This window comes from Corythoichthys intestinalis, chromosome 5 (genome assembly GCF_030265065.1).
Source record: "Corythoichthys intestinalis isolate RoL2023-P3 chromosome 5, ASM3026506v1, whole genome shotgun sequence".
Lineage (NCBI taxonomy): Eukaryota > Metazoa > Chordata > Actinopteri > Syngnathiformes > Syngnathidae > Corythoichthys > Corythoichthys intestinalis.
Window position 1 is genome coordinate 33,747,999 of NC_080399.1, and position 12,018 is coordinate 33,760,016.

The following is a 12,018-nucleotide window of genomic DNA, read 5'->3' on the forward strand; positions in this document are numbered from 1 at the left end:
CATGCGCAGAAAGAACGCAACCAGACACCATTCCGCTTCCCTGTTTACATGATATAATTTTACTTCTAATCGGTTTGGGAAAAGGAATATTCCACCCCTGTGAATCGGAATGAAATTCCATTCGGTTTGGGCCTGTTCATTCCGAATGAGGTGTTTATATGGAACACATTTATTCGGTTTGAACAAATATTCCGATTGTAATTGGAATATTTGGCTCCATGTAAACGTGGCAATTGACAACAGTCTGTCTCGCGCTAGCCATGTTGAATAAACTCCGTTCTCCTCGTATGTTTACTTCCGCGCGCAAGTCCCTCGTCCTGCCCTCGGCGCTTTGCTAACGGCACGTCTGCCCGTTGCTGATTGGTGCACTCCGCTGTCTGTTTGCCTCTTGTCAAGCTTGTTTGGACAGAATATTAATTAAAAATGAATGAAAACTAAATACTATTGAATATGTCATTATTATCATTTTAAAAATGTAAGTGACGGGTAAAAATAGATTATGACCGGATTTTTATGACACTGTCAGTCAAAATGACAGACAACGAAAAAGTCTAGCGCAACCTCTGATTAATGGCACCTGTTTTAACTCATTATCGGTATAAAAGACACCTGTCCACAACTCAGTCATTCACACTCCAAACTCCACTATGGCCGAGACCAAAGAGTTGTCAAAGGACACCAGAGACATAATTGTAGTCCTGCACCAGGCTGGTGCACAACGCTTGGTGTAAAGAAATCAACTGTGGGAGCAATTATTAGAAAATGGAAGACATACAAGACCACTGATAATCTCCCTCCATCTGAGGCTCCATGCAAGATCTCACCCCGTGGCGTCAAAATGATAACAAGAACGGTCAGCAAAAATCCCAGAACCACACGGGGGGACCTAGTGAATGACCTACAGAGAGCTGGGACCACAGTAACAAAGGCTACTATCAGTAACACAATGCGCCGCCAGGGACTCAAATCCTGCACTGCCAGACGTGTCCCCCTGCTGAAGCCAGTACACATCCAGGCCAGTCTGCGGTTCGCTAGAGTGCATGTGGATGATCCAGAAGAGGACTGGGAGAATGCGTTATGGTCAGATGAAACCAAAATAGAACTTTTTGGTAGAAACAAAGGTTCTCGTGTTTGGAGGAGAAAGAATACTGAATTGCATGCGAAGAACACCATACCCACTGTGAGGCATGGGGGTGGAAACATCATGCTTTAGGGCTGTTTTTCTGCAAAGGGACCAGGACGACTGATCTGTGTAAAGGAAAAAATGAATGGGGCCATGTATCGAGAGATTTTGAGTGAAAATCTCCTTCCATCAGCAAGGGCATTGAAGATGAGACGTGGATGGGTCTTTCAGCATGACAATGATCCTAAACACACAACCAGGGCAACAAAGGAGTGGTTTCGTAAGAAGCATTTCAAGGTTCTGGAGTGGCCTAGCCCGTCTCCAGATCTCAACCCCATAGAAAATCTGTGGAGGGAGTTGAAAGTCCGTGTTGCCCAACGACAGCCTCAAAACATCACTACTCTAGAGGAGATCTGCATGGAGGAATGGGCCAAAATACCAGCAACAGTGCGTGAAAAGCTTGTGAAGAGTTACAGAAAACGTTTGGCCTCCTTTATTGCCAACAAAGGGAACATAACAAAGTATTGAGGTAACTTTTGGTATTGACCAAATACTTATTTTCCACCATGATTTGCAAATAAATTCTTTAAAAATCAAACAATGTGATTTTCTGTTTTTTTTCCCACATTCTGTCTCTCATGGTTGAGGTTTACCCATGTTGACAATTACAGGCCTCGCTAATATTTTCAAGTGGGAGAACTTGCACAATTAGTGGTTGACTAAATACTTATTTGCCCCACTGTATAGTCGAATCGTCTCAAAATATGATTTTAATTCACATAATAATGCTATTTAAGATTTTTTTTAATGGTGTCTCAGGCACTTTAACTCATTCACTGCCAGTGACATTTTATAGACATAAAATCCATTTCAACTGGAAAGGCTGGCATTGACTGATCATGTTTCACTGCCACTGATGTCCAGTCCAATTTGACTGTTAGGTTAGCCCTTCCAGACAAAATTGACTGGACGTAAAGCTCTTCAATGGCAGCAAATGACCTAATTCTTAAAAATAAATACTGTACATTTTAAACAAGGGCATAGGTTTGGTCTCAACATTGGTAGGGACGATATAACAGCATAAACTGCACGTACACTTTTTGCTTGGAACGGGACATTAATATGACCAAACAGATTATTGAACGGGGGTCAGGGCTACATTTCTCACCAATATGATGTGTGATTTCTTTCACTGATTTTTTCCCATTTCGGTTCATGTTCACATCAGCGTCCCCCTGAAGTGTACCCAATCTTGGATAGCTCCCAGTTTTTTTTTTTTTTTTTTTTTTTTAATAAAGGGACTTGCACTCTGAAGTCACTATGTTGCATTATTGTAATGCACATAATGCAAGCAAAGATCCAAATGAGGGACGGCTAGCTTGACTTTGCTTTTCTTCGTGGAGGCTGGCCTGACAGCAGTAGTTTTGCAGGTTAGCATGTCCACACAATTTAACGTTATGCTAACTCTGATGCTAGTCGGACTTTCTTTAGCAAAATTAGTGGTGTTTCCCCCACTTCTGCAACAGTGACGTATTTTTACATTAGTGGCCAGCAGCAGTGACAGCTGCTGGCCACTGCTGCTGGCCGAAAAAAAACACTTCTAATATCCCTCCTTTTCGAGGGGGCAGAAGACGCGGGTTGGGTCAAGTCCAGTAGTGGGTAGTAACGCTTTATATTTACTCAGTTACATTTACTTGAGTAACTTTTTCTAGAAAAATTTAATTCTTAGAGTAGTTTTACCACACAATACTTTTTACTTGAGGAGGTCTGTGAAGAAACACTACCCTTACTCCACTACTTTGGCCTACGCTAGAATCGTTACATTTTTCGTCTTTATTCTACATATTGACTTTATTATTGCCAGAGATGCCAACAATGGCAGTCTCAGAGACGTCGAAACAACCACATGACTCCATTATACCAATCAGATTAAACAATGTTTTTTTCTCCACTAGAGGGCACTCGCGCTCTTTGTTTCATATTGTTGTTCTGGTCTGAATTAGAGGATTTTTGTCATTATTTTGGCCTAATATGGTCATGTAATAGGTTATAATAATAACATGGTATAGTAATAATAACAGTTCATATCAATGGAATTGTGTTGAGGAAAAAAAATATACCATGATTTAAAAAAACAAACATTGTAAGCAGTTACTCACAATGTTATACATTACTTGAGTATTATTTTCAACTTTTTTTACTTGTACTTGAATAGTTTTTTTTGATGACTACTTTTACTTAAGTAATATTATTTAGAAGCAAGGGTACGCTTACTGTGGATTTTTTTGGCTACTCTAGTCTACCCACTTCTGGTCAAGTCATCAGCCAATCAAATGCTCGTTGGGGGGGGGCATTCAGCAAATGAAAAGGGATAAATGTAAGTCTGAACATAATGAAAATAATTCACTTACTAATGGTAGGGTCTGTTCTATCCTTACAACATATAATGCAAATAAGGTTGCTTAAAAGTTGGTGGGGACAATTTGAGCATCCTGAGAAGTTGGAAGTGTTATGTCCCTATCGTCCCAATGAGAACCTCTTACGCCCTTGATTTTAAAAACTTCAGAGAAAAAGGTTTGGACTCACCTGCTTTAAGGCTTTGATTGTTTTAGCATTGTACATAGGGATTTTAATCGTTGTTGTTTTCTGTTGGGATACTTTCACACGAGTTTATTTTCCAGATTTTATTGTGAAGGCAGGAATAAGGACGACTTCCGTTATGGTTCGCGCTACCAGTACGCGAATGACGCAGCCAGGCAGCTCGTCCTCGGCTGCCGCTGGCTGCTGCAGGCGTGCTATCGGAGGTAGCGGAGGGACCTCTGCGAAATGCATGGTGCATGGCAGACCCCCGTCTTTTCTCCTTCTTTCCCTTGCTTTTTTTCTTCCACCGCCCAGTGTTCGTAGGCATCATGTTCGTCGGCGGGCTGTCCTAGCTGCCTGAGGCCGCCCCAGCCAGCGGTGCGGCGGGTCCGGTGCGGCGCTGTGCTCTACTGGGGATGCGGCCTGCTTGTTAAAGCTCCCCACAACCACCCCTCCGTCCGTGATGGCTGATGATCAACAACAAGCTGACCACAAGCCTGCCTCGGGACTCGGCTCTCTCCCAGCGCTGGTGCCGGGACTCCAGGGACCCGAAGCCAACGCGTTGCAGTTTAAAATCAAGAATTCCATTTGGTAAGGATGGCAAATGAAGTCCGACGTAGTCGCGGTGCACCCCCACCCCACTTCTGCTCCTCCACGCTAGCTCCGTCATTAGCGCATCTACTAGCCGAGGACGAGCTGCACAAAGCGGAGGGAGTAAACAACGCGTGTCGGTTCAGTTCACGCGGAAATGAGACGAGGGAGAGGCCTTTTGCGTGGAAAAGAGAACCTAAGCGTCGCGTTCGTGTGGCGTAGTAGCCAGAATTTTATGCACCAATCCTCGGTAGGCCATGTTATCGACGGAACTAAACCCGTGGGGCTGATGACAGGTGTCACGGCAAAGTGCATCATCTGGAATAAAACATCACATGAGCAGATTTTTACGCTATGCATGCTCAATTTGAATTACCAGAGTGTAGTACGTGGTAATACTCGCTGTCTCGACCCTCATGTTATTTTTCAGTGTTCTTTCACTGTAAAAACAAAGCTTAAAAAATAGAAATGGCAATATATCAAATCATTCATGCAAAATCATTTGCCGAAAACAATGCCAGCTTTGCTCGACAAGATTAAAACAAACATTGGAGCTAGCTCACTGCCAACATTCCCAGTTACCCATTGGCTGCCATTAAAAATGACAGACGTCCAGTGTGTTTAAACTCTGAGGAGTGGACTGAATGATCACCGTCAGTCCTCCCAGTCAAAATGGATTGTACGTTTAGCACCGTCAATGGCACTAAGGTAGCCAATGAGTTGGTGTTGGTTGGTGTTATATTTATATAGCGCTTTTCCACCTTTCAAGGCGCTCAACATGTATTTTTGACTTTCATAGCTGTCAAATGCAGTGAATGCGTTTTAAAGACGTTATATTCATACTACTACCTGTAAAGTACAGTGGTACATCGACATATGATCGCTTCGACACACGATCTTTTCGACATCCGACGTAAAAATTGACTCGCCATTTGTTTCTACATCTAACGAAATTCTCGAAATACGACGATTTATGACAGTGTCGCAATTTCATTGTTTTCCCGCAAGAGAGACACACAGCCAATTTTCTTGGGAGAGAAATCCACATGGGTTCCAAAACTTTTAAAGCAGGTGGTGAAAAAATAAAAAAGGTGAGGTTTATCAATGGAAAAATATGAGCGTGGGGTGCGCCTCCGTGAACTGCTTGACAATATTCCTCCGACCGCCGTTTGCCATTCTTTATAAGTTAAGGTGACAACCATCGCCTGAGAGATCGCCAGCTTCATCAGGTTTTTTATCATTTAATTCAGAACTTGTGCAACACAACATGCCAGCAGCAACAGGACGTTAAAAGTGAAATTAATATCTCAACTGCACTGTCTCGCTGTTCCGTCAGCCTCGCGATGCGTTCAAGTACACCACACAAAATACAACTGCCACATTAGAACCCGATTTGTTACATTATTACAGGTATTATTATTATTATTATTCCAGTTTTTATTCATAATGTATTTGTTTTGCTCTTTGTAATTGCTATGTGCAATTTGTGTAGGTTTTCGGGCTGTGAAATGAATTAATGAAATCATAATGTATTCTTATGGGGAAATCCTGCTCGACATACGACCATTTCGACTTAAAAACAAGGTACTGGAACGAATTAACTTCGTATGTAGAGGTACTACTGTAGAGACTAGTTATAGCTTCTACACAACTTAAACCCACTCATAACTAGGGTTGGGCATCGTTTGAATTTGAACGGTTCCGATTCTATGTTTTCATTCCGGTTCCAAACGATTCCGATTCTTATGATAGGCAGGTTAAAAAAATTGTATAGTTCATATAAATTTCTTAACTTCTCGATTATTTATTTATTTATTTTTAAATAATATGAACTTTCAATTAACTATGAATTTCTCACAGAGCTTGTATATAAATGTCAGTCTTTGAACTTGAATATGATTGTTATGATAGATGAAGTTTCTTTCCACTGGAGTGCACTTTCACCAAGATGTTTCAAAAGCTCAAGGAGAAAACATTAACACATATTCTTTTGCCTATGTTTTAGAGTGTCTTATGCTGCAGGCAGTTTCACATGTTACTGAGCTCCCACTAATGGACTAACCTGGTGCAGAATATCAAACAAAAAAACATCTTGTAAAACCCAGTCCAGATTAGCAGCGGGTACAGTATAAAATCAGAAACAGTTTTTGTTGAGGAAAATGATGATATCTGCCTTCTCAGGCAGGAAGTGTGAGCGTTCTGGAAAGATAGTGTCTCCTGCAGTGGAGAACACACGTTCACTGAGTGTAGATGAAGCTTGAACGCATAAATATGAGAAGTGAGAAAAAGTCGCAAATATTATGTAGGGGTAGGGTAGCTGTGAGCCGCTACACAGTTTACATACATGTACCTTAGCTGGGAGCTACGACGAAGCATTAGTATAAATTCTTCTATTGATTAAAATTCGGTGTAGATGGTGCAAAATAATAAGGATTTCCTTATTTGTAAAACCAATTCTAAAACAAAAGATGCTTTTAATTGATTATTGTAATTTTATTGATTTTGATTGATTTAAACGGAGGCGGCATTGCGCTACGTAAGGTACGTACAGTGGGGCAAATAAGTTTTAGTCAACCACCAATTGTGCAAGTTCTCCTACTTGAAAAGATTAGAGAGGCCTGTAATTGGGAACATGGGTAAACCTCAACCATGAGAGACAAGATGTGGAAAAAACAGAAAATCACATTGTTTGATTTTTAAAGAATTTACAACAAAATTGTAAAATTTTGACAATGACAAAATTGTAGACCTGAACCAGGCTGGGAAGACTGAATCTGCAATAGGTAAAACGCTTGGTGTAAAGAAATCAACTGTGGGAGCAATTATTAGAAAATGGAAGACATTGAAGACCATTGAAAATCCCCCTCGATCTGGGGCTCCATGCAAGATCACCCGTGGCGTCAAAATGATAACAAGAATGGTGAGCAAAAATCCCAGAACCACATGGGGGGACCTAGTGAATGACCTACAGAGAGCTGGGACCACAGTAACAAAGGCTACTATCAGTAACACAATAGGACTCAGGGACTCAAATTCTGCACTGCCAGACGTGTCCCCCTGCTGAAGAAAGTACACGTCCAGGGCAGGCCCGTCTGCGGTCCGCTAGAAAGCATTTGGATGATCCAGAAGAGGACTGGGAGAATGTGTTATGGTCAGATGAAACCAAAATAGAACTTTTTGGTAGAAACACAGGTTCTCGTGTTTCGAGGAGAAAGAATACTGAATTGCATCCGGAGAACACCATACCCACTGTGAAGCATGGGGGTGGAAACATGCTTTGGGGCTGTTTTTCTCCAAAGGGGCCAGGACGACAGATCTGTGTAAAGGAAAGAATGAATGGGGCCATGTATCAAGAGATTGTGAGTGAAAATCTCCTTCCATCAGCAAGGGCATTAAAGATGAGATGTGGCTGGATCTGTCAGCATGACAATGATCCCAAACACACAGCCAGGACATCAAAGGAGTGGCTTCGTAAGAAGCATTTCAAAGTTCTGGAGTGGCCTTGCCAGTCTCCAGATCTCAACCCCATAGAAAATCTGTGGAGGGAGTTGAAAGTCCGCGTTGTCCAACGACAGCCCCAAAACATCATTGCTCTAGAGGAGATCTGCATGGAGGAATGGACCAAAATACCAGCAACAGTGTGTGAAAAGCTTGTGAAGAGTTACAGAAAACGTTAAGCCTCCGTTATTGCCAACAAAGGGTTATAACAAAGTATGGAGATGAACTTTTGGTATTGCCCAAATACTTATTTTCCACCATGATTTGCAAATAAATTCTTTAAAAATCAAACAATGTGATTTTGTTTTTGTTTTTTTCTTCCACATTCTGCCTCTCATGGTTGAGGTTTACCCATGTTGACAATTACAGGCCTCTCTATTTTCAAGTGGGAGAACTTGCACAATTAGTGGTTGACTAAATACTTATTTGCTCCACTGTAGCTAATTATATAGCTACATTAGCCCGACGTAATAATACCACTTACTGTCGTACTATTCCATCCATCCATCATCTACCGCTTATTCCAGGGTCGGGTCGCGGGGGCAGCAGAAGACAGACGTAATTTGTTGTTTTACTTACCTGGTTCTAACTGATTAGAGGACCTGCGCAGCTCACTCGGCTATGCACTACTGGCACTTCAATTCAATTCCTTTGTTGTCATTGCAAGCCGAGCAAACAACGAAATTGGAAAAGCTACTCTGTGGTACCATAAAACACCCACAAGATACAGGACAGTAAAATAACACACAACTTAAACAACGTAAACATACTACTAAATAATAGACAAAAAGTAAATTATTGTGCAAAAGTCGCTTTGGTCGTGCAGCCACCTTTGCATGATATATCTGTAATGCAAATGTTGAGCTGAAGTGAGCTGGTCATTTTTCTTCGTGGAGTTGAGCCAAACTTTTGATCACCGCCGCACCGTGTCAGTGGTGGAAATCAAGTTGCAATGCACAAACACACGATTCATGTGGCTTTTTCTTTGCGGTGTTTGGCAGTTATTTTTTTCTCGATCGGCGGTCATGGCATCGAAACATGGAATCGAAATGGTTCTGGGAAAATCGGAGTGTTAGTCCCAGATCCGATCGATGCTTGATGCCCAACCCTACTCAAAACCCATTATAAAGCCTCACTTACACCTTATTAACCTTTGAAGGAGGGGAATGCTTGAAACAGGTGAAATGATAAGTAATGTCCTAATAATATCTTGTGTTTGCCTCTCCCTGATAAAGCTCTTGCTATGGTTTACCTGTCTTAGTTAATTATGTGCATAGCTCCCCTGTTATGCATAGGCTGTACACACATTATAAGCATACAATCTTGGTGACAAATCATATTTCACATTGTTTTCTTCAATTCTTTGTTAATTTTAGTGCATTGTACTTGCTACAAAATGTGTATCACAGGACTAGTTGACATTATAGAACACACAGCATAGTTAAAAGCACTGGCAATAAAATCTTTACAGTAAATGACTTTACAGTGACAATAGAGGATAATATTCTATGCTGCTATGCTGATGTTATTGATGAAAGAACTCAAGTAATTTTGGTTATCAATTTATATATCAGCAATGAAATACTTCTGAATTTTTTTTGGTTATTATAATTACACATACTTATGTTTGCACATTTTGAGGCCCAAAAAATGTTCATTGACACTTACCTCCCTCCAATGCCTTAAATTGTCCTCAAGATTAGTGTAAAATGTTGAAAAACCTTCAGTGCAATCATAATACGCATCAGCTTCATAAAGAGAGACATGCCTTCAACATGATGGCTTTATCATCGTACCAAGAGCTTGTTCTGGCAAAATATCAGAGACTGCGATGAAATGTATTGCAGTGCAGTTAACACAAATCACAATAATAGTCACAGTGTGCATGGCATGACAGAAACAAGTTTAGGTGAGCCATCGCCTCCAGTGCCGTCATTTCATCCTAGAGTAATGTTGCTCATGTTAACTTGGGTGCAGAACAAAGGGCAATAAATTCAGTACTGTACAACCTTTATCCTGTTGTTTGTTATGACAATGAATGTTATTTATAGGGTTAATGTTAAAAGCATTCTCCGGTATACAGTGGGGCAAATAAGTATTCAGTCAACCACTAATTGTGCAAGTTCTCACACTTGAAAATATTAGAGAGGCCTGTACTTGTCAACATGGGTAAACCTCAACCATGAGAGACAGAATGTGGGAAACCCCCCCAGAAAATCACATTTTTTGATTTTTAAAGAATTTATTTGCAATTCATGGTGGAAAATAAGTATTTGGTCAATACCAAAAGTTCATCTCAGTACTTTGTTATGTGCCCTTTGTTGGCAATAATGGAGGCCAAACGTTTTCTGTAACTCTTCACAAGCTTTTCACACACTGTTGCTTGTATTTTGGCCCATTCCTCCATGCAGACCTCCTCTAGAGCAGCGATGTTTTGGGGCTGTCGTTGGGCAACACAGACTTTCAACTTCCTTCACAGATTTTCTATAGGGTTGCAATCTGGAGACTGACTAGGCCACTCCAGGACCTTGAAATGCTTCTTACAAAGCCACTCCTTTGTTGCCCTGGCTGTGTGTTTGGGATCATTGTCATACTGAAAGACCCAGCCACGTCTCATCTTCAATGCCCTTGCTGATGGAAGGAGATTTTCACTCAAAATCTCTCGATACATGGCTCCATTCATTCTTTCCTTTACACAGATCAGTCGTCCTGGTCCCTTTGCAGAAAAACAGCCCCAAAGCATGACATTTCCACCCTCATGCTTCACAGTAGGTATGGTGCAATTCAATATTCTTTTTCCTCCAAACACGAGAACCTGTGTTTCTACCAAAAAGTTCTATTTTGGTTTCGTCTGACCATACCACATTCTCCCAGTCTTCTTCTGGATCATCCAGATGCTCTCTAGCGAACCACGCGTGTACTTTCTTCAGCAGGGGGACACGTCTTGCAGTGCAGGATTTGAGTCCCTGGCGGCGCAATGTCTTACTGATACTAGCCTTTGTTACTGTGGTCCCAGCTCTCTGTAGGTCATTCACTATGTCCCCCAGTGTGGTTCTAGGATTTTTGCTCACCGTTCTTGTTATCATTTTGACGCCAAGGGGTGAGGAGGGAGTTGAAAGTCCATGTTGCCGAACTACAGCCCCAAAACATCACTGCTCTAGAGGAGATCTGCATGGTAGAATGGGCCAAAATAACAGCAACAGTGTGTGAAAAGCTTGTGAATAGTTACCGAAAATGTTTGGCCTCCGTTATTGCCAACAAAGGGTATATAACAAAGTATTGAAAGGAACTTTTGGTATTGACCATAGACTTATTTTCCACCATGATTTGCAAAAAAATTCTTTAAAAATCAAACAATTGGATTTTCTGTCTCTCATGGTTGAGGTTTACCCATGTTGACAATTGCACACCTCTCTAATATTTTCAAGTGGGAGAACTTGCACAATTAGTGGTTGACTAAATAATTATTTGCCCCACTGTAGCTTGACACACAACGTAAGCGTGTGAAAGTTATCGAGTGGCATTCTTTTTTTCTTTTTTTTTCCATCTGCTTTTATCTACAGCAGAGGGCCATTGAGACGGGCCTATCTGCTGTCAACATCCTCTGGGAGTCGAAATCTTTATTGGTATGCACTTGAACGGTTATTTGGAAGTAGATATATGATGTTTTAAAAAAAAAAATTTTTTTTAAAGGTGGGGGGTGTTGGCTATGCATTTACAAAATGAATCACTTGAATGATGATGAATCTTGTTCAGCTCATTGGCTGTCATTGACAGCGATAGGTGTCCAATCCAGTTTGAACTTGGAGAGGCTGCAGGCATTGCTATTATCTGTTATTACCGTACAGTATCTGTATCTGGACAAAAAAGCCAATGTTAGAATGTATTGTATCATATAACACTTTAAAGAAAATTCCGTGTGTAAAGGTTACAATCCAATATTGATTTATTTTGTCTTTGTTTTTGCAGCAAATCTGTACAATCAAAAGTGGACAGCATATTGGTGAGTATCTGCAATGTCACAAGACTTATTATCTGGAATATTTCTGCATACTGAACATTTAAGGTTAAATTAAACACGAGCCATGTCAAGACGCTGGTAGATTTCATATTTAACCCTTTTAGGGACAGTGGTTACTACAGTGGACAGGTATTCATAAGTTGACACTTAAGACTTTTAACCCTTTAGAGGGTAAATGACTGATTTCTGGTCATTAAATATATAT

General features: G+C 41.0%; 1 protein-coding gene across 2 annotated transcripts in view; it reads left to right on the forward strand.

The window, feature by feature from the left end:
* The first annotated feature begins 3,892 nt into the window (after positions 1-3,892).
* Positions 3,893-12,018, forward strand: part of LOC130916230 (DNA-binding protein RFX7) — a 34,204-nt gene continuing 26,078 nt past the window's right edge. For both annotated transcript variants that reach the window (XM_057836766.1, XM_057836765.1), the window contains exons 1-2: positions 3,893-4,294; positions 11,762-11,795. In XM_057836766.1, the coding sequence (XP_057692749.1) occupies positions 4,167-4,294; positions 11,762-11,795 (162 nt within the window). In that variant the 5' untranslated portion in view covers positions 3,893-4,166. The remainder of the gene's footprint in view (positions 4,295-11,761; positions 11,796-12,018) is intronic.